The sequence below is a fragment of the Crocodylus porosus genome, unplaced genomic scaffold, assembly GCF_001723895.1.
Source record: "Crocodylus porosus isolate Cpor-Errol unplaced genomic scaffold, CroPor_comp1, whole genome shotgun sequence".
Taxonomy (NCBI): domain Eukaryota; kingdom Metazoa; phylum Chordata; order Crocodylia; family Crocodylidae; genus Crocodylus; species Crocodylus porosus.
Genome location: NW_017728922.1, coordinates 3,018,942 through 3,042,270, shown reverse-complemented (window position 1 = coordinate 3,042,270; position 23,329 = coordinate 3,018,942). Strand labels below are relative to the sequence as shown.

At 44.3% G+C, this 23,329-nt stretch overlaps 1 protein-coding gene across 2 annotated transcripts in view; it reads right to left on the bottom strand.

Moving 5' to 3' along the window:
* Window positions 1–23,329, bottom strand: part of SULF2 (sulfatase 2) — a 179,722-nt gene that overhangs the window by 12,964 nt on the left and 143,429 nt on the right. For both annotated transcript variants that reach the window (XM_019539574.1, XM_019539575.1), the window contains 4 exons: window positions 17,560–17,767; window positions 6,336–6,579; window positions 3,706–3,802; window positions 3,122–3,216 (listed from right to left, as the gene is read on the bottom strand). In XM_019539574.1, coding sequence (XP_019395119.1) covers window positions 3,122–3,216; window positions 3,706–3,802; window positions 6,336–6,579; window positions 17,560–17,767 — 644 coding nt within the window. The remainder of the gene's footprint in view (window positions 1–3,121; window positions 3,217–3,705; window positions 3,803–6,335; window positions 6,580–17,559; window positions 17,768–23,329) is intronic.

The following is a 23,329-nucleotide window of genomic DNA, read 5'->3' as shown; positions in this document are numbered from 1 at the left end:
GTAAATTGGATGCTTATCTTGCTGGGATCCTATGACCCCAGCTGACTTCCTGCCCTTTGGGCAGGGGGCTGGACTCGATGATCTCCCGAGGTTCTTTCCAGCCCTAATGTCTATGAAATTTGTAACTTTAACCCTGAGTAATCTCATTAACTGCTAAAGCAGGGGTGGACACTTGTTTTGGCTCAAAAGCCACTTAATGAGTTTTGGTGTGATGTCTAGGGCCACACACATAAAATCTTTCCCAAGATATCATTTTAACAACCTATAATTAAAAAACAAATCTGATACTAAAAATCAAACATCTACTATAACATATTTTAATTTTAGTTTAAAAAATAATTTTTGTCCTGATTTATGTCTTTTGAGTAGTATATACAGAGACAATTGCATAGTAGCTCAAAACAAAGTCGTATTCTTGTATATTGTGCGTGTGTGGGGCACTCACCACATACCAGGTCCCAGGAGCCGGCCAGGGTGAGGGAAGCCAGAGGGCTCATGCAGCAGAGCTTGCTGGTGCACTGCAGGTGCAGTCTGCCCATCTGGCCCAAGACTACTTCTGCAGCACTGCATGGGGCTGAGCCCTGTCTGCTCCTGCCTGAGGCAACCTCTACTGCTTCCCAGCTGGGTTGCTCCCGGTGTGGGTCCCCCCTCCTCCAGTGGCTCCTCCTCCTCCTGCCCCTCCTTTGCCACTCCAGGCAGCAGGTAAGGGCGGCAACCATTGGGACACACACCTGGCACATGCCCAGCCAGGTGGCGGTGGGGGGAGCTGCAGTTGGGCAGCTCTTGCCCCAGTACACGGGGCTCCAGCTTGCCTTCCACCTGCTTGGCTGCCACGGGTGGTTGCTCATTGCACTAGGCAGGTAGAGCGAGTGGAAGGTGGCCAGGAGTCGGAGCTGAAACCCTGTGTACTGGGCAGAAGCTACCAGCTGCAGCTTCCCGCCAACCTGGAGCAGTACAGCAGAGGCAGGAGGAGAAGAAGGAGCCACTAGAGGCAGATGGAGCTGAGCAGTACCTGGGAGGCTGCAGCTGCACTAGGAGCAGTCCTGCTGGGAAGCTGCACATGCTGGCTGGGGTGGTGGGAGCGTGGCGTAGGCTGCCTTGGGTGGGAGTGGACCAGGCTCAGCCCCAAGCAGAGAGCTGCAGGGGCAGCTGTGGCCCAGATGCACTCAATTGGCAGGTGTTTACCTGCAGGCCAGATCCAATCAGTTAGAGCCAGATCCAGCCTGTGGGCTGCATTTTGCCCATCCCTTTCTAAAGGATCAGTCACATGACTAAGGTTATATATACATATAAGCATGCACAAGCAGAGGTGTGCAGACCAAAATATTTAATATTCACATAATCTCATCTCTCTGTTCTTAGTTACAGCAAAATTTGTTCTTAACACTACTTTTAAAAGCTTTACTTTTTGAAAGCAGTGATTAATATGGTTACATAAGCTTCATGGGACTTGCATGCTGTACCCTTGAAAATATTATATGCAGTATTTGCACCCCATAGAACTATACCACTGCGTTATATACACTCAGACCTCGTTCAATACTTAGCATTAATTTAGCTTCCTACTTTACGCCACACTGATGCATGCTTTTTCACAGCACTTTCCCATTTAAAACCCTGTTTAACAGCTAGTGTTTAAAGGCAGGTGGTGCTGCTGTCTAATTTATCTATGGATGCTGGACACTCCATCTGCTCTGCCGAGCACACATTCTACTAACCGCTGCATCTGTGGCATTCTCATGGCAACCTCTGGATCACTGTCAGACTCAGCAGCAATGCTCAGTGCTCCTGGCACACAAGTCATTTTTCTAAGCAGCATTCTTGGAGGTAAATTTTATTCAAGCACTTAAACATGTGCTTTTGGAAGATTATCCAAATCTTCCAAATGTGCTGAGCAAAAGCTTGGCTGAATCTGTGAAGAGGTTTCCAGGTGCATTCCTTAAGTAGTCTTCCTGTGCAATTTGGGGGCTAGCTTACATTCCTTCCGCAAGTCTTTGGGTGCGTCTAGCAGGAGACGCTACGTCGCTGTAGCTTGTTGCTATGGCAACACAGCATCGGTGGGCACAAACTGTGATGCTGACTCTACTGTGCAATAGCAACAAGCTACTGCGCAGCAGCTCATTGCCACTGTGCAGTAGCGTGGGAAAATACCTGTGTGGCATCCGGACTGTGCAGTAACAACTGTATTCTAGAGCACGTGTAGTAAATGCACCCTTTGGGTACATTAGAAACCAACTGTGCCGGTGTCATGATGCACAATCACTACTTGGACATTACACTATTGCATTTAGAATTCATAATGAGCAGCATCAGGAAGAAAAAAATTGGTACATTTACATCATTGCTGGCTGTAGAGTTACAACTGCTACCTACAAACTGGAAAATACCTTCTTCTTCCGGCCAGCAACTGCTAATCGTTTCATCACAGAGCACTGCCTGTTCTGAAATGGAAGATTCTGGCCTCGATTAAGCTGAATGGGGAGAAATCTCTCTCTCCCAACTTCTCCATTATTCCACTTGTGCACTACTCTTATTAAAAGCAGATAATGTGATATCACAGTCTACTGGCCATTTCCCTTGATGGAAAGCATGTTTAAAGAAAAAGCTTCTGGCTCCATTTGTTACATAGTCCCTTCTGCTCTCAAGAAAAGCAGAAATGCCTGAATTCTGCCACTTTTCTTGCAGTGCAGAACTGTTTCATTACAGGCAGGACAATGCCAGTCTAACAGCACAACTGCTGGCAGAGAAGGACAAAAGGCCACAGAGAAGACCCAGCACTTCACAGAAAGATTTATTGCCACTCATCTTTATAATCATCCATTTTAATAATAAGCTTCTCCAGGAATTAGCTTGATTATTTTAGGTGGTAGTAGGAAGACCGCATGGGTACAGCAGCTGAACTAAGGACACTGGATTTGGAGCTCTGGATTAAAAGGATTTTCCTCTGTGTAGCCACCCAACTCTCACAGAAGAGCCCTGCCAGCTGCGATACACCCAAGGTATTGCATTTACCTGGTTAGTGAAGCCACAGTCTATTCACTGTTAGCTCCAGTGAAAGAGATTCTGACCCCTTCTGTCAAGACTTAAATCAATGATAGTTGCATATCATTACAGCGCATACCTTATCTTGTTACAATCACATTCCTCTGGTCGCTTTTTCTTCAGATGACCTCTCACCTCCCTTAGGTTTTTTATTTTATTTTGCAGCGTTTCAATCTAATAAAAAAAATGCACAGGGAAATAAAGAAAGAGTTGTTGGATGGTTCACTTGTGTTCCTGTCCTCTCCCTCTCACCCTGTGTCCACAGGATTTTTCCCTCCCCACCTTTATCTTGCTCTTGCATACATTTTCCTTGGCTATGTCTAGGTCTGAAACTGCTGTAACTGATCCTAAAAGCCAAGGGCAAACCTGGATTGCACAGTTTGCTTCTGCTGGCCACTTAAGATAGAAACTTGACCTTAGAGCCATAGGAAAATCAAGGTATTTTCTTTCTCCAAATATCAGCAACAACTTGCTTAGTTGATGGCCATATTGGCCTTGGACAGGGCAAATGCATAGCTCCTGGAGGCAGACCTTTACAGGACAACTTTTCTTCCATCTCTCTCATTTCCACAATTCCAAGCAAAGCTAATTCAATTCCCAAGTGGAAAGATTAAACATAAACATCATCATGCAGCATGCACATGACTGATAAAAATCACTGACCTCATGGTCAATATGAAGTTTATGGTCTTTCCAAGCCTGCAGTGACTTGTATAGATCTGTGTCACACTGAACAGTATCATTCTCCAGGATGTAGCATCTGCCCAAGGGAGAATAACAGTTTATTATATTGCATGCAAGAGCCAGCAATGGGAACATCTGTTTCTGATAACACCATTCCTGGAGATGTGAGGTGCCTCTGAGACTGAGCCCCACAGCTATAGAAAGCAGCCGGTGCTAGTTCAACAAAATAAAATAACAGATTCCGGACTGAGGGAGAAGTTTGGTTTTTAGTTGTCATGGCATATTTGTACCAAAGGCAAAATTAATTGGAAGGTGTCCCTGTAAACTATTACATGCTGCCTGTTTCCCATTTCTGCCCTTAAATTGTGGTGCACAGTACTCAGTTATTCATCAGGCGTGGAGAAAAAAAACATGTTCACTTAAGCTTTAAATACTTCTCAGAATAATTTAATACCATCTGATCTCTGTGGGAGAGAGAAAGAGAAGGGATAGAAAGACATGTTAGGCTTCAAAGGAAATTAAACTAATGCAACTTCTTGCACTGGGATAACATTTTTCAAACACACCTAGCTGATTTAGGATCCTAACTCCCACTTTCAACGTGCTTTAAATTCCACTGTTTATTCTAATGAGATTTAAGCTTTAAAGTCTTCTTTAGATTCAGACTTGCTCTTTTTTGAAAATTTTACCCTAAGTTTCCTGGAGCTCAGCAAAGACTACAGAAAGGTGCTTGCAAGTACCTGCCGGGCTGCAAGCTGTGAATTTGCTCCTGTGACTTTTATAACCTCTTTTATTCATGTTCCACTGAGAGTGACTGCTTGTGCCCAAGTCTCTTTGTGGCCAATGAAGTGATGAGACTCCACAAAGATACATATGTGCAGAAGTGTCCGCACAGCGCTCCTGGAAGTGCGTTGTGGGAGTTTGGGAGCCACCCAGCCAGGCAGCAGGATCAACGGAGTCTGCTTCTGCAGACCAGTGACACAGTAAGGGCTGTGGAGGCCGAGGAGAGAGGACTTAGAGAAAAGCCCTCAGCTGGTGAGGAGGAAGCAACTCCACTGTGGAGGATTCCAGCTTTGTACACAGGACCTGAAGTCAAATAACTCTTCAGCAACAGGGAATTGGCTCAAATTAATAACTGATGTATCTGCATATAATCCATGAGAAAAACACACTACTTGGCTAATTGAATGGGTTTTTAGCTGCAAATAGTTCGTTAGTCCCTCCCTGGTTTTTATATACACAGAACAAGAGTTTTAGCTTTCCCATGGCATTAGAGCTCTGAGGATTCCTTCACCTCTGTTATAAAGGCCGTCACAATACCGCTGCTGCTTCTCTGGCAGAAAAGGGCTGGACACACTTCCTCCAAAAGAGATTAATAGATTCACAGATTGCAGGGCTGGACATACTTCCTCCAACAGATTCACAGATTGCAGGGCCGGAAGGGACCTCGGAAGATCATCGGGTCCAGCCCTCTGCACCACGCAGAAAAGATAACGGGGGGTCAGGTGCCCCCAGCAAGGTGACGGTCTAGTCTCCTCTTGAAGATTTCCAGGGTAGGTGATTGAATCACCTCTGGAGGGAGCTTATTCTACAGTCTGAAAACCCTGACTGTGAAGAAGTTTTTCATAACATTGAGCCTCAAACAGTCTTACACGAGTTTGTGGCCATTACTCCTAGTTTTCCCCAATGGCGCCTGGGGAACAGTTGTTCACTGAGTCCTTGATGTACTCCCCTGATGTAGTGGTAAACTGCTGCCAAGTCCCCTTTTAGCCTTCTCTTTTTCAGGCTGAAATATGTCTGCCCTATTCCTAACACTGGCCAAACGGAGGTACAAGCGGCAGTTTCTTTCCTTAGGATTCTGATTTTCTTCTTGCAACAAGTAGCAATGGGACTTGGGTTGACAGCCCAAGAGGTCACACAGCCTGTCAGATATCTGTGCATTCTGCTAAATACCTTGTCACAAGGACATAAAAAAGGAAAGGACAAGTCGCAATCAGTTGTGCTGACTTAGGCCCTTGTCCCAGTTACAGTCTCCAGAGTAAACCTAGACAGATGGGTGTACCACTAGATACTGAGATTTTCATGGGTGCATTTTTACCTTATTTTCACATAAATACATGTGCATTATTAATGCAAACAGAAACCTGGCCTGTCATGACTGATGGGTGACCCAGGTTGGCCACTGATGGCTGAATGAGAGGTGGGTTCCCACTACAGAACACTGCATTAGGTCTTCTGCAGCCAGACATCCCTTTTGTGTGATGACATCATCTAGTGAAAAGCTCAAGCTACTGTGGGTGAGGATGAGAAAGGAGAAAGACAGACCTAAACATACATTTGTGGTGGGATTGTCTTTGATTTTAGTTTAGGCTTGGACTTCAGAGGGAACAAAGATCAGGCAACATTCAGAACTTTGGAAATACCCCTTCAATTCTCTCATCCGGCTGGCTGCTGCAGGACCATTGCTAAACTCAGTCCAGGCTTCTAGTCTTCTTTGCCAGATCAGGGAGCCAGTGACCAAAGGTATGGGAATCCAGATATTTGCTCATCCAAAGAAAGGCTCTGGTATTTACCCAACTTGCCCCATGAGGCATGCCTTGCACACTCACCTGTGTGTCACTTTGATTAAATTAGGGGCTGTGTACTCTGTAAGGCCTCCTGTGCCACTGTATTCCCCAATGTCCTTGTCTTCCTCTTCTCGTGCCACATCCTTCTGGAGTTTGTGCCTTTTTGTGATATTCCTTGGGAAGACAGGCTGGTACCCATCCTCCAAACCCAAATTATAAGCCTCTCCATTCAGCTCAACGGACACGGAGCGGACAGAACGATTCCGGATGTAGCTTGGTTTATATTCTGGTGGTGAGAGAGAGCATACATGGGTTATAATGTGATCTTGATGGGGCTGGGTTTCTTTTAAAAATCAGTCATGCTGTGAGCTCTGGTATAAATTGACCAGGTTTGGCTTTGTTTCTGCTGTTTGCACGGACAGATGGGTAACTAGAAGAATGAGTGGGGCAAATGCAATACAGAGGGACCCAGAAGGGGAAAAAGAGAGGAAATAGGCAACTTGCTGAGACAGTAAATAACTTATTTTAACTGTTCTTTCCCCGCCCCACAACAAGAGTCACCAGATGGCAGTAAAAGTTTAACAAAGAATCAAGACAGCTAGATATGGAAGAGATGTACATGTGCTCCCTAGGTCATCCCTGCAGAGGCCTGTACAAAGCGACTCCCTACCTTCTGTGCTTCTGGGCTGTGTCCAGTCCAAAAACCCAAGCAAAGATCTCCAACACTATCTGTGAAAGCTGTACTGACAAATCCCAGATAGCACTGCCAGGATTCAGCCTAACCCTTTTCCCAAATCAAACCCACTAGTCCCTTCTCACTGCTGTTTCCCTTTGCTCAGTGCCCCTGCATGTCACCAGCCCTCTGATGTGCCAGTGCACAGACCAGATTGCAGGATTCTCCAAACATTCCCACTGGTGCCATGCAGTCCCTCGTGGTGCACCACCTCTGGGTCTGCAGTCCACTGTCACAAAGCAGAGTTTGCAATCAGGCAGCACCATGCAGTATTAAAGCTGCACAAGCTTTTGTGAACAAGAATTCATTTCATCAGATGCAGCTCATACTATTATTCATCATAGCATCTGATGAATTAAGTACTTGCTAATGAAAGCTTATGCATCTCTGATTCAATTAGTCTATCTTTACCCTGTTTTCTGATCAACTTCAGATGAACATGACTAAATATCTCTCTTTGGGTGCATCTACACATGCTATTAATGTTAACTGTGCAGTATTGCGCAGTAAGCTTTCCCTGGGAGCATTTCTATATGTGCTCCCTGTTGGGAACAAATCTGCTCCCAACAGGAGCAGCCGGGCACAGAGCTCCCTACAGCAGCCAGGGGGAGCTCGAGGGTCCATTGGAGTGCTAGCCTGGGGACCAACAGGGAGCACGGGGGCTGGTCTCCATGCACATGGGGCCAGAAGGGCTCTGCTGGCTGCAGAAGCAGCTGTTTCCTGGCACTGTGCACATCAGAAGTCCTGTGCACAGCAAGGGCCTGATGTGCACAGAGCCTGGAGGCAGCTGCTGCTGCAGAGCTCTCCCAGCCCCATGCACATGGGGACAAGCCAGGTGCCCAGTGGGGTTTCCCCATGCAGCCGGAGATGACCAGCAGCTATCCCATTTCTGGGGCAGTTCCCAACCAGCCCCTGGCTGCTCTGGGAAATCCTGTGAGGAGCTGGGAGCCGAGCAGCACGAGGACAGAGGTCAGGCACAGAGCCAGGAGCTGAGCAGTGCCAGGTCCAGGGGAGTTCCCTGTCCCCAGTGACCCCATGGTTTTGGGGCTGAGTGGGACCTAATTTGTTCCTGGTCAGCATTTACACATGTACCATCTACTGTATTTACAGGCAGTACAGGTACTGTATTTACCATGCAGTATCTACTGTAGTTACAGGCAGTAGCTAACTGTACAGTAAACTAAATTTACTGCACAGTAAATGGTGAGCATGTGTAGACGGTGATGCTTTACTGCACAGTTAGTCTACTGTGCAGTAAAGCATCTTGCGTGGACACACCCTTTGTGTAGTAATAGTCTGTCGTCTACAATTGCTCATTGATTGTTCACCAACATTCTCCTCCCCAGCTCAAAACCTAAAGGGATCTCTTCTACAGATTCTGGTTTCACAGTTACATAAGGGTTTGGGGGGGAGGGGGGTTGCTGGGTTCTTTTGTTGTTCTTGAGCGCTCAGTCTAGATGACAAGGTTTAGATCAAGACCCCAACCTCCCCTAACTTTGGTGTTGTCTAGACCTGGTCAACGGCCAACTGGTTGCTAAAAGCAGAAGGGAGACCCCCTTGCTCTTCCTTAGCAAGGATCGGACCCAGTGGCCCTTTACCCTGTCCCATTTCATTATGTATACAACACAGCTCAGTGCGACGAGGCTCAGCTCAGAGCTCAGTGCGACTCCTGAGGCAAGCAGAACTTACCTGCTACTTTGTAACTAACTTCTTTAAAAACGCCACCGGGAATATTTCATACTTTCAATCCTGTGGCTGGAGCCTGGTATGTGTTCACCTACCACTGTTCCCTTTATCTGAGTAGGACACCTGGCTGAAAGCAGCTATAGGGATCCCTCTTCCCCATTTTTACTGGCTCCTTCCTGATCTTTTCCCCATGAAGAAACTCAGTATCCTGTGGGACCTAATTAAAAGCAAGTAAGTTTCTCTGCTGTTCTAGATTCCTTCCCTCTGAAGCATGACACTTTTGTTTCGCAGTCTGATGAAGACAGGGAAGCTGCCATGGAAAGAATCAGCTCTCTGCTGAGCTCCATAAAACAATTATTTCCTTCAAAAGTGAATCCCCTCCCGCACAGTAAGAGGAAAACAAATAGTGAACACTACTAACTGCTGCATTGTCCAACCAAGAAGGGAACATCACATGAGTTGGCACATCCTGTCTTTTATGCAGAGCTGACTTTTTCCATCTCTGAATTCCAAGTTTGTCAAGAGTCCCAAGGGCCATTGCAGGGCAGGCAAAAACAAGAGAAACAAATCTCTCCTCCAAGCTAAGCCTTGGCGCCTGACACTTGGTTCCTGTTAATGCCCTCGAGAAACTGCAATACCAGCTGGATGGTCTGGCTCAGTGCTTTTTCTCCATCTGGGGCTCAACATTTATTGCTGGTATTAAGCCAGGTGAATCATAGCTGAATAAAAAAAAAGAGAGGCTCCAATTCAGAAAATGTTGGAATAAAAACAGGAGGAAACTCCTCTCTCTTCAATACCAGGAGGAAATTCCAAAAAGCTACACCCTAAAAATTACACTCAATGTGCAAACTCCAATTTCTTCAATTGTTCTTTTATTTCCCTCTGTTATTCTCAGCCAGCCAATGATTCTATCTGCTTTTATAACCTATTTTGCTTTTTTCTGTAAGCTGTCCTAAGCCTTTTTTGGGAAGTATAAACCTACTAAATAAATAAGTATAGGTCTCTCTTCCCTGTGAGTCTCACATACCCACCTGACATGTTAAATTTTAGCAAGTGCATGCAAGGAAAGAGTCTACACGTCTTTAAAGAATCCTCTTATATTCAAAACTAAGAGAGCACGTCTCCACTGCAGCCATTCCCAGCCCCACCTGGTAGAGAATGATTCGATCTATCCAGTATGAGAGAGCTCACAAATCAAGTCACGCTTTATGGAATTGCTGCGTGAAGCTCTATCCACGGTGCTGACTAGATCATTTCATGCTGTGATCCATCCCAAATGCCATGTTTTCCAAGACAGGTGGTTAAAACATTTCACTGACAGCGAGGCTGAAGCTGGGGCTTCCTATTTCTAAAGTGAATTGTAGTCACAAATCTCAGTAGTTATAGCTGTAACCACCTGATTTGCTCCTACAACTACTATGTTTTGCCTGCAATTTCCTTGCCTGGATGCAAGCACACACATACACACAATGTATGCCACTGAGGATTTTCTCCTAGGCATCTTTGCTCTTGCTCCTTTGTTATCAAATTTCCCCAACTAGGTCTGGCCCTAGTAAGGTCCAAGAATCCCACACCTCTTTCTCTGTTCCTCAAAAGCTAGCCGTTCTCCTACCTGTCCTGCTATTTAGCTGCATCCCCAAAGCTGAATCTAGACACTGAGAAATTTAAGCTAAAGGAAGCCGGTTACTCAATAATAGATCTCTCCACAAGCTCTGTGCTTCATTTCTTGTACTTGGCACATGGGTTTTGCCCCTCGTTTGGGCTAGAAGGCCAGGACCTCCTTAGCCAGGCTGGCAACTAACCTCCACAGATTATTTTTCACAGCTATTTTTTGGTAGCAAAAAGTAACAGCATATGAAATTTCAGCACCAGGTGGTGAGCATGCACTGCAGCACCTGGAATAATTATTCAACTGCATAAAGAAGTGAGGTAATATTTTATTATAAAAACAGAAACTTTATATCTGGCATAAACATGCCCAGCCTTCAGCTTCATATTAACTCCCCTCAAGTCCTCATCACTCCAGCCTTATTGCTAGTTTGCACCTGCTAACTCATAACCTGACACTGAGATCATTTAGCAATGACAGTTCTCTCAGGAGTAACAGTGAAGACTATAACTAGCTATAACTATAACCCTGTGAAAGCAGATGTTTGGCTGCACAGCAGAAAGCTCTTGGTCTTTGCTGCTGATATCTGTTCCACCTAGGTTTTGGAGGGGGTTTAGTGCATTCTCTGTTACATAAATGACCACAGGAAAAGTCTTTTAGACTATGAATGAGTATGGTGCTGACAATTTCTAACCATGAGAAAGTTTGTTTGTTCGCATGGGCCTTAAGGAAAAAGTTGATGCCAACCCAGCATTTCCCATTTACTGCCAATACACATCCACTGAATTTTGCAAAAAGGTAAACTTTCCTGAGGAACCCAAGCAACTTGGGTTCCTAGGATAAAATTTTTACGGTATTTAAGGTGCCTAAATCTACAGATAGATGTTTTGTGAAATTTTCCTTGGGAATTTGGCATCCAAGTACTTTCGAAAATGCCACTAAATAGATATTTACTTGCAACTTCAGACACCTCAAAGCTACCTAAGATCTTACCATCTAAGTCCTTTTGAAAATTTTACACCAAGTCTTTTGCTTCTAAAGTATTTGATGTTCAAGTGATTTTTTTTTTTTTTTTCAGACTGTGCTTTAAAATACTGGGATTTTGTTCCAGGAGAAAAACTGGACCTCAAAGAAAAACAAACGTTATGGAAGTTAAAAAGAAAATATTTACAAACCTACCAGGTAGACATTCACTCCACCACATGCTACTTAGCAACTGCCATTGGCCACACTCATTTTTCCAACAGCACAGGAGAAGATCTCTGCGAATACAGAGACCATAATAGATAATAATATAGCTAATGTTGTTAGAGCTGGTCTATCCTCACTAACCTTTGAACTCTGATATTCTTGGAAAAACATTTTTTTTCCAAGAGTATCAAACAACAAGATGATGGGGAGAAAAGGGAAATTAATAGAACAAAGAAATATGCAAACATTCAAAGACCATCCCTGACAAACTCCCATTTGTAGAAATACTCCGAGAATGTGCTTATCAATGAAAGTCCTTTTCTCCTTGCTTCCAAAATGCACGAGTGAATTTAAAGTGAGCTATAAATTCCCATGGCCCCAAATGTCACAGAACAATACAGACCTAAGCAGCCACATTTATCTAATCCAGGTTTTATTTGTGATTGCTGGAAGCAGGGGGATTTGATGAGGTATCTAAATCACTTTGGAGCTATTATCTTATTTATACTCTCTGATTTAGTGAATGCAAATTTTGCTGGGTGCCTGTCTGGGGTGGAGTCTACTTCTGTATGTCCCCAGCCTCCAAACACATCCTCTACCAGACAGCCTTGTTCCTTGCAGTTTAACCTTCTAAATAGTCCAGTATATTTTTTTTTCTGTTGCTGCTGTAAACTATGAAACATGTCATAAAACTCCACACAGTCAACACTGACACCTGGGTCCCCCCGCGCCCCCTTAGCACCACAGTACCAGCTTGGAGAAGGAAAGGCTCCATTTTCTCTTAACTGACAATTTGCAGCATAATAAGCTGGCTTTCTACTTAGGCTGTTTAAAACAACAAACAGGAAAGCTACGCTGCTTTGTGCCCACTCCTTTCCAGAGTGTGGTTTACTCAATAATTAATGTGCAGGTGCCAGAATTGCTGATGCCACTTTAGGCAGGCTGCACCAAGTGTCCTAGCTATCCTGTTCCACTGATGGCTTATACTGGCTGTGGGAAAAACCAGGCATCTGGATCACACTTATCTTGACTTTAGAAATTGGGAGTAGAAACTGGCTCAAGTTGAGCTGATTAGTTTGAGAGCATGAGTACTGCACAACAGTTTAACAGTAGGTCTATCCACGGCTGAGACTCGCTCTGCTGAATGTGCACAGCCTACCTCCCAAACTAGAAACAAGAGAGCAATGTTAGTGTGACACTGCAAGCAAGGCTTTGCCAGCATAGCCCTTCCGCACATAAGACAGGCAGGCCCTACCCTGCCTTTACTCTTTCAGAGATGACCCCACCGATTTGAAAACTCACTAAGGGGCCTCCACCCCACAACCATCTTTTAGGCTAAATCAAAGAGCCTGAAGCTGAATCAATTCAATCTTTGCAGGTTAATCTAAGCTGTGTAGCTCAAACTGATAAGCAAGTGAACGGGCATTCATTTTGATTCTGGAAATGCAGCCATATGCCTCCAGTGGCCCAGGCCAGAAGCACACCTCCCTGCTTGGCTAGAGCAGACAGCTTAGGCCAAGGCTAGCACACCCACCCTGTGAGAGGCGGTTTGCAGGGGAGGTGCAAAACATCCTGGGATGCTGGGGGACTGTGAATTAACTTGAGTCTGGAGGGGATCTGGGACAGAAGTTCAGTAAACCAATTTAACCTAAATCAGTTAAGTCTGATACTAAATCCATCCAGGTTTATCTTAAACCAGTCTGGGCTATTCCGGGAGTGGTTTACATGCACTGAACTTCTGTTGTGTTAGAGATTTGAACTGTTTTCTGATCACTTGTAACAGTTTGTGTGTAATTTCTGTCCCTAGCCTTTATCATGTCTTCAGTTTTTAAAATTATTTTTTCAAGCTCTGACTATATTTGCATACAATATCCTGGAGCTTTTGTTTCTTTGCATTTGGAGTTTAATAGAGAAGGTCTAGGGGAAATGTCAGTTGTTACTGCCCTGTTATAGCTTTGGAGGTGCTGAACTAACATAGAAATTCAGTAAGTCTTCTTAAACCAGGTGATTTATTTGACTTTAGTTTGTCATTCATCCTGCAAAAAGCAGGGAGACCTTATTCCATCTGATCCTGAGCACCTCTAAGTGACTGTGGCCACATCTAAATGGGACACTTTACTGTACAGTAAGTGTCTGTGTTTGACTCTTACTGCACAGTAAATTTGCTTTACTCAGCAGTTCATCTGCTACCTGCAAAGGCAAGTAGCAAATTAAATGCCAAGTAATTACTGCTCAGTACGGCACGTGTAGACGGCTGGCCAGCAACAAATTTGCTCCCGGTCAGCTGGGGATGGAAGATTGCTCCCTGACCCTGAGAGCAGCCTGCTGCTGGGGCAGGCTCTGCCCCAGAGCCCAGGTGGGAACAATGTCCCCCTGACCCTGCAGCAGGGAGCTTCCAGGCCCTGCTCCGCCATCACAGAGCAGGGACTGGGAGCTCCCTCCATAAGTACCATGGAGCTGGCTTGGACATGTCCCTGACTGGGACAGCTCCCTGCCAGCCCCAGGGTACACAGGGAAATCTGCACGTGCAGCCTGGAGGTGGCTGGGCACTGTCCCATTTTGGGCAGCCTTGAGCCCAGGGCTGGCTGGGAACCATCTTGGTCAAGGGCAGACCCCGGCCCCGGAAATTTTTCCCAGCCCCATGTCCTGATTGGGCGATCAAGGCACAGGGCATGGAAAGAGCTGTGGGGGAGGGGCAGGTCTCAGACAAGGGCTCACTGCTAGCAGCCCCACTGGCAGATGGGGGGAGGGGGCTGGGGGTCTGCCCCTCCCCCACAGCTTCTTCCAAGCCCCCTACCCCTGATCGGGGATCCTTGCTGTCAGGACAGAGGGACACTGTCCCCACTTGGGCTCCACCACCAGAGCCCATCCTGGCAGCAGGCAGGTCCTGGGGACAGGGAGCAATCTCTCAACCCATGCAAGGAGACAGCTGTTTCCTGGCCCCATGCTCTCTGCCAGCCCTTGGTCAGGCACCCAGGGGGAGCCTAGAGCTCCCCCTGGCTGCTTCAGGAGGCCAGTGGTGGGCTGGAGGAGGTGGGAGCAGACTGCTGCCCAGGAGCAGCAAGTCAGTTCCCAAATTGGCTCATGTAAATACATGCCCAGGGTGGATTTACTCGAGGAAATTACTCTGGAGTAAATCCATCCAGCAACGTTTGCACGTGCAGATGTGCCCTGTATCACCATTATTAGGATTGTAAGAAAGTAGGGCTGGAAGGCCCCTCAAAAGATCATCTATTCCAGCCTCCTGCTCAAGACAGGATCGTCCTTGCCTAAAATTTCCCAAGCAAGGGTTTATCGAACCTACTTTTGAAAGTTTCCAAATGTGGAAAATCTACACTTTCTATCGGTAGCCTGCTCGATCCCTGACCATTCTCATAAGGCATATCCCCAGAAGTAGGAATGTCTCTGCATGCCCACTCTGGCACGCAAGTTGCCCCAGGTTGGGTAGGGGAGGCTGATGCCACTCGTGGGCTGGCCCCAACAACCTGACCTGGGGTCCTGGGGGCCTCTTGGGGCTCCAGCAGTGGCAATCCCAGAATGTGGAGCCTGGCCAGCAACTGGATTGTGGCTCTGGCCAGCCAGGCTCTGGTTTCGGGCAGCGCACACTGCCACCACATGCAGCACCCTGCTTTTTTCTGGCATAGGTTTTGGTGACACGCTGCAAATCAGCAGCATGGTAAACGCCTGCGTGTGCAGCACATGTGGTTTGTGGCGCTGCAGACAGGAAACCGCAAACCACACATGCACGCTTGTGGGGCATGCCTAATCTCCATCCTAAATTTCCCCTGCTGAAGTCTGAACCCATTGTTTCTAGTATTACTGATACAGAAGCCTGGAAAACATACTGTTCACAGGATCATGACCACAAAAATCTCTTCTGATAAACTAAAATGTTTCCTTTTTTTAAATGCAACTAATTGGTCTGATAGCTTAGGACTGAGTACAAGCTCCACCTTGTCCGAGCAGAACATGGGGAACCAAGAATGCCAGTGTTCTCATCTAGGTGCCAGCAGCTTCCTCTGTGACCTCAGCTTCCTTTCCTCAGTCTTGTTCACATGCAAAATAGAGATAACTGTAACTGCATATTTAACCAATGTATTGGAACACTGGAAGTTTAATGTTTATAAGTACCAGACAAGTGAAATTGTTTAATACATGTTAAGTATTATTACACAATGTTATGTTGTCCCCACTTAAATATAATTGTTTGCTTGCTTAAGTGGCTCAAGTCTCTGTAACCAAAATTTTCTTTACTGTGTCTTTAAAAAAAAGTTAATTGAGCTGCAACTTCTAGTATTACTTAAAGATTATCTGCGGTGCTACATATTTAAACAGCAAGTATAGCTGAGTAATTTCATCTCGGAACCAATAATTTTATTCACCAAAAAATTAGCTTAGTAGTTACTAATCAGCTTGCAAGGCAAATATAATGGGAGAAAATCAATTTAAACTCTCCGTTTGAAGCTTGTGCCAGGTCATTATACAGAAAGACTAATCTGCTAAATAATTAAGGCTCTGCATTTGTGGAGGGAGACGAAAGAAACATTACAGACGAATAATAATTCTGGAGCTGCCGTTTGCCTCTTTAATCTATAATTAGACTCTGTCCTTCAAATACAGATATTAGTCTGACTCAGGTTTAAGAAAGGACCAATGGAATGAGCTTTGTGGAGAAGCACCTGATTTGATCTAAGGGAACTAAAAATGGTGTTTTCCCCTTTGGATATGATCTCTGGTTAAAAGTCAACCTTGGCACCACTGGCTGAGTATCAGGAAAAGACATTAGAGATAAGCAGCCTCTGTAACAGGGTATACACTCCCTTATTAAAAATAAATTACTGCCGTAACAGCACAAAACACTTCAGTAACTCTACTGCATGCTGGATCCTTTTGCACCATTGCAACTGAATACTGTAGTATTTTATGGCTGTTTAAGCATTTTTGCCCTACTGGTATGATGTGTGAGACATACTCCTCTCCCCTTCAGTGGCTAGACTACATAGGGTAAGAGCCTAGCAGTTAATGAAATGATACAGGCAACCTATGGGATGGGTAGATGAAAGCTGTAGTTATTTCACTTACCTTTTCATACAGTAAAGCAAATACGTAACAGAACACTATGGATGCTATTTGAAAAGGCATAGACTCCAAGGGCCCAGCACCTTTGATGCTCAATAAATTAACTGAACTTTTTAAGTACTTTGCTTTCTTTAAAAATGAATGAATAAATACATAAATACAAATCAACAGAAGAGCAAATCTCTACTGAGATTCAAGTCCACATCACTAAAAACACAATTAGCACTAATTAGCAGTCTGTGCAGAGAGATCAAGAGCAGAATGGACCTTTGGAACAGGGTCACAAAGCACAATTGCAGGAAAACAGAAAGCAATTCTTCATGCTGATCTCTGTGCAGGATATCTGAATGCCTTCCCAGACCGGTGCGTAAGTAAAGATTTTTATTCTCCAGGACTGTCAGGGCAACACCTTTATCTGTATTACCATTTAAATGATTGGAGATAGGGGCCCAATTTTCCATTCCTTTGTGCCTTATGTAGACTTTGCATCTTTTTAATTCAAATGGCTGTACTTTCCACATGGGATCAAAGTGACTAAGAAAGATTCAACGTAGTAGAAAATCAGCAAGCTTCTGGTACCACAATACACATCCAAGAGGTTTATCGTAAGTAAAATTCCATGACTAAGAACAGCTTTTGGAACTATGCAAAATACATACTCCACATAGCTAGAGCAAACTAATTCAGAGCCACTGAACAGTAAGGGGCAAATCCTGGTCCCACTAAAGCCAACATATGGCCCTGCTTTGGGCTGCTAAGCATCAAAGAATTCATCTTCCAAAGAATCATAGGGTCTATGGATCGAACATATTTTCAAATCTGGCTATCTAAGGGCAGACACTAGTTGTACCTGGACTTTCAGTGACAGTTGCTGGGACTTATCACCTATAAAAATCAGGCCATTTCTCTGGATGCCATGAGCAAGGAGCAGGCTTCTTTCTAGAAAGCAAGACAGGGGGTTCACTTACTCTTCTTGGAGAAGAGTTTCTTTCTGCGTCCAATTGGGCTCAGCTTATACTCGTTCTCTTCACAGTTGCAGTCTTCGCTGTTCCTGCTGTAATACTTGGGCATAAGGTTGGAGATCCCCTTGCTGCTGCCCATGGCTGCCAGGTTGGCCATCCCTTTGCACTTGTGCAGCTTGAGTTTCCCGCTGGCATCTTCCACACACTGCCATTTCTGCAAGAAATGTTTGGTTGCTAGAACATTGACACCATGCCCTGCTCCTGGTTCACACAGACATGCTGCACTCCCCAGTAGGCAGCTCTCTCTCTCTGGGCAGTTCCATCACTATGGGAAGCAAGGGTCTTACATAAAAAGTGTAAAGCTCCATGTAGATAGTCTACAGGGTCTGCAAGACATACAGAATACCTTTAAGCAGGGGTTTTAAACTATAGCCCAGGATAAACAGCCATACAATCAAAATACATGTGTTAATGCAAGCATCCTATTTTCAAATCACATAATCTTTAGTCTGTTCACATTCATTAGCTTTCAGGTGTCATCTACTCATCAGGGGCATGTGCTAACCTACCCTGTTTTCTGAAGGTTTTTTGCTTGTGATTTGGATGAGCCAGAGCAAGTGGCATACTTTTAGTTATGCCATCTTCATGCTAGCCATGGACTTCTATACAATGGGGACTTCTCGGCTGACAACCGCGTGGGTAAATTTAGTGCTGATGAACAGAAATCTGGCTCAGGAGTTCATGATTAAGGTAAAGAGAAGCTGACCTCGAATTCAGGTGCTCAAATGTCCAAAGGACCTGCTACACGTACCAGTGACTGGTAATTATGCATCCATAAAAACACAAATCTAACAGGTGACATGCACAGCAGCTCTGTGTGCACACACAAGACTGTCCTGTCTTTCTCAAGTAAAACTCACCTTTAACATACAAACAACCCCTTGGTGCCAAACCCATGCTTAGCTGTGTTTTTTATTCATATAATGACACTTTGATTTCTTCCCCATTCCCTGCCACCAGCAAGCAGTTTTGCATTATTGTGCTTCAATGCTTTCCTGCCACTAGAGCAATTACAGATGTTAATTCAAAGTCATTACTTGGGGCTCCAATCAGAAATAAATAGCTGTGACCTTCCCTGTAGGATTTTTCCTGCAGTTTGCTTATTTCCTCAGTGAATCTCTCTCAATTGACAACATTTTCTTTTGGGGGAGAAACAGCCTTACCAAAGCAAGATTCCAGCTGAATTTCATGGATTTTAGAGCCAAAGCATCAAGACTACTGTGTTCCTCAGTTTCCCTCTTTGCTCTGAAGAGAAGTGAAAGGTATAAACCTGGCCAACCTATTTGGTGCCAGAAAGACTCCCTTCCTAATAGTTTTAAGGACACTGGATAAAGGACCGGAAGAGACATCCTGAGTTATCAAGTCCAGTCCCCTGCTGTTTTAGGGAATCCTGTTCATATGTTTACCAAACTCCATCTTAAATCTAGTTAGGATTTCATCCTTATCCCTCCTGGCACTGAAAGGCTGTTCCAGAATGTCACTGCTCTGATGGGCACAAAGCTTCTTCCGATTTCCCCACTAGATTTATTCACAGCCAGTTTAGGTGCGTTTGTTCATATGCCAACATTTTCCCTTAGCTTAACTAGTTCTTTTCCCTTCTTGACGTTTAACCCCTGATTTGTGTGTTGAACTCATCAGAATAGTACGGCGAAACCTTTGGACTGGAGAGGAGGGAAGAGAAAGAGAAAGCAACTTAGTCCACACTCCTCTGCAACAATACAGGACTGATTTAGTGACTCCTATACCACAGGCAATTCAAAATCCTCTAGTTTTTCCCATGCATATCTACAGCCTGGGTAATTCTACAGCCTGCCAACACCTTGTTCCATTGCTCAGGTGTTACCAAGTTTTTGCCACAGAACTGAATTTTCCCTCATTTATCTCATATTCACTATCCCATCTTCTGTCCTTGTTGGCTGAAAATAATAGGCTCCTGTCTTCTGTACAGCATCTATTTAGATATGTGGACAGCTGCCCTTCCCTTCAGTTATCTGTTCTCCAGAATAAAAATGCTCAGTGCTTTAACTTTGCTCACAGGTCTTATTTGCCAAATCTTTTTTCCCCCTTCCCTTTCATTTTTTTTGGTAGGTTTTCCTCTATACTTTCTCCAATTTATCCATCAGCAAATGATGAATCCACTTCCTTTCTTCCATAATCATCAGTACGTAAGTAACACGTCCTGTTCTCCTTTCCAGGAGGACTTTATTTCCCTGCACCGACTTGTGAAGCTCATGTGGCCTCATAGCTCAAGAGCCGCTTTAGCAGGTACTGTAACTGCAGATCATTCAAACTTTAAAACTGCAAAGTGAATACATGTTCCAAGACAGGACATTGTGGACTCTTCTTAGTGTTACAATAAAACAACTGTCAGCTACAGTGAACTACATCTTGTGTACAGGGGGAGGGGCAGTTGACTAATACAGAAGTAAAAATCTGAATTCCTTGCCAAAAGTTATTACTATTATTAATTCTATTACTATTATTATTTGCACTGTGGCAAAAGCAAGAGGTCCCAACCACAGCTGGGTCTCCTTTGAATTAGGTACTGTACAAACACGTATAAAGAGAGAGTCCTGGCCCTAAACAGCTTACAGTCTAAAAAGACAGGACGGGAAACAAAGGTCCAGAAAGGTGAAGTGACTTATCTAATGTCACCCAGAAAGTCTGTGATACAGTTGAGGTTACAACCCATGTTTCCTGTCAGCTCACTGTTTTATCAACTACAGCACCTTGCTACTTGTGTCGGGATAGGTGAAGAGTTCCTTTTCATTAAGTTGTATCAATTTTGCCAAGGCACCTTATTCTTTCAGTTATCTTTACTGAAAGGAATTCAAAAACATACCTGATAATTAACAAGGAGTACAAATATTAACTTGATTCTCTGAAGCACTAAAGTCAAAACAAAAACACAGTAAGAGTAAAATACTCTTTAGAGATAATTGTTCTGGGTTATTTCTGGATATAACAGAAAACACACAGTTTTCCTGACCTTCTGTAAAGGAATATATAAACCTTGGGGGGGGGGAAAACAAAACAAAACTTGCATCAGATTTCTGAGGCTTTCATTTTCACAGCTAAGTGTCTTGGAATATTCCCTATAGCAATGAAGAAAGATGACCCAGGGAGCAAGTGGCATACTTTTAGTTATGTCATTTCCATGTTACTTGGGGATTTCTTTACAATGGGGACCCTTCAGTAACTCCTGCTTACCATGGAAGCTGCCAGGGGAAGAGATGAGTATCTCAGCACCACTCATACACCATTTACATGGGAGGAAACTAAGAATTACAGCAAGTTCTCCTGGGAAAAATGTTGATACAAATGGAGCTTTTTACCCTACATAAAGCAAACTCATCTTTAAGTACATTTGAGCCATAAGAAGTAGAATTTTAAGAAAAGCAGGATTGAAGGGGACATGCCGCCAACACAGACATCTATTTTTCTTGGTAAATTAGCAATACAGTTATATTGTGTTAAATCCTGTTAAAAAGGGAACAATGCTTTTTTTTAAAACAAGGAATAGATTCATCCTAATGATCTTGTAGCTGAGCAGGTGAAACATGCTAAGCAAAGACGAATAAACTTTGCAAATCATTTCAGTGGAGTCCTTTGTGCAACTGTTGTTATGATACAGAGGAATTGCTGGAAATACTCTGCAGAGCAATGCTGATATCATAATTGGCTTCCACAAAAGCACATTAATGCAGGCCGGCAGATAAAAGTGGGTCAGCTTCCACTTACCAAGGCAGTTTAAAATGAAAGGCTGAACTGCACTGAAGGGATGGAAATTGTATGGGAGCTGTTGGGTACTACAATAAATGTTTTTTATTTCACATGGGAAGAAATAGTGGATCCTCTTCAGATCCTTGAATATGAATGCTGAGCTGTTCTTTCATTTGCTGTTACCATCATCCTTTGCTGGATGCAAATCACTAACATGGCCTGGACCCCACCAACTGTGTAAGAAAAGATAGCAACACATGTTCCCTTTGCACTCGGGCATTTACATGCGAGTATTACCAAAAAAACCTCACTTAATGCACTACGACCCTGACTCAAGGTTTTCAACTATGCAAAGAGCCCCATCTTCACTATCCCAGTTCTCCCAGCAGCCTGACTACAGGTCAAAGAGTATTCCATTGCTAAGGTTGCAGAGATTTGCAAAGGAAACGCGTAGTTGCGGTGAGAAAAGGATGCTATGTTAATGCTTCTGAAGCAATAGCCTAGGCTCTTCTCACATTCAAAGTTCTCCTTACTTCCCCTCCACACAGAACTCTGCCCTCTTCTCTTCTGATTTTGCCTCCAAGTCACTTCCATCCACTTGCGCTTCTCTTTGGCTTTCCTGTGCATTTCCTTTCACTCCAGGTTTCCTGTCACCTTTCATACTGCCCCTGGGCCTCAAAGAACAGCCTAGTCAAAAGCAAAAATCAACAAAAGAGCTCCCAGTGACTTCAGTAAGCTTCGGTTTAGATCTTAATGCAAGATCTGTACCCTCCCTTTAAAACAGGATCTGAAAAGGCACTTACTTTACAAAGCTCTCGTGCTTCTGTGAACAGATCCTGCTTAATACTATACGCCCCGTCCTTCACAATGGTAATCAGCATGCTACAGGATCAAGGTACGTTTGTAACATATCCACCGTATCTGTGTACCTTAAGCTCCTCAAAACAGGGATTTGTAATTTATTTGGCATGTTGTATGTATTGTGTAGGGCCACACCAACAGCGCCAGGCAAACAAACAAGAGCATGTCCTTCTGGAAGTTATTTTTGTGGCAGTCTAATAAACTGTTTGAATGCACCCATATTTAGAGACATTTTTTTCCCCTTGGAAAAGTGTATTCATTTCCCACAGCACTTGCTGTCTAGACAGAGCAGTAGGGCACAGTCTCTAGAGCAGGGGCTAGATGGATTGAGACTCCCTTGGGAAACCATCCCAGACTCTAATTGACTTGATTGTTAGGCAGGTTTTCCTGATGTCCAGCTTAAATTTGTCTTTTGCTCAATTTCATCCCATCACTTCCAATTACTTCTTAGTGAACTGCCCAAAACAATCCTCCCTGCTCCTGACAATGAGAACGTGGCAAACCTCTCTCGATACCACACCTCTGCTTTGCAACTCACTGGCAATTCTGACCTTTTTTCTCATCTTCTTCTGATGTCAAAGGTATTATACTATTAGCAAAAGAAAACATAAATGTGTGTGTCAAAACAGGGATTGTCCACTCGCCTGTTCTCCACTCCCTCTCCCTCCTCCACTGACAGTGAAGTGCAATAATACTGGAAAGGAAGCCTTCCTAGGGCAGGAACCCTCTTGCAGGAGACAGCCCCCATGTCTGTCTGGACAAGTCTGGAAAATCTTGTTCTTTTCTGTCCTTAATACAAGGTTCAAAACAAGGTGGGTACAAAATGGCATAAGAAAGTCAAAACAGCCCTCACAGAATATATAATGATGGAAAAAGAACATTCAGCTTTCCCTCAACTACTTGAAAACTCAGTAACAGAAAAATCTAGCATTCATCCTTCCTTCTTCAAGAACATGACAACTTTACATCTCAAAACTGCTACCTTCCATGTGCAGTCCCAGCAAAAAAGGCTTGCTGACAATACTCAGTATATGAAAGGTGACATCCACAAGATTTCAGCAGCTTAGACGTTCAAAAGGAGTCCAAATTCAGAGAGCTAAATCTGAAAAGAAAGCCATGGGAAGAAAAATAG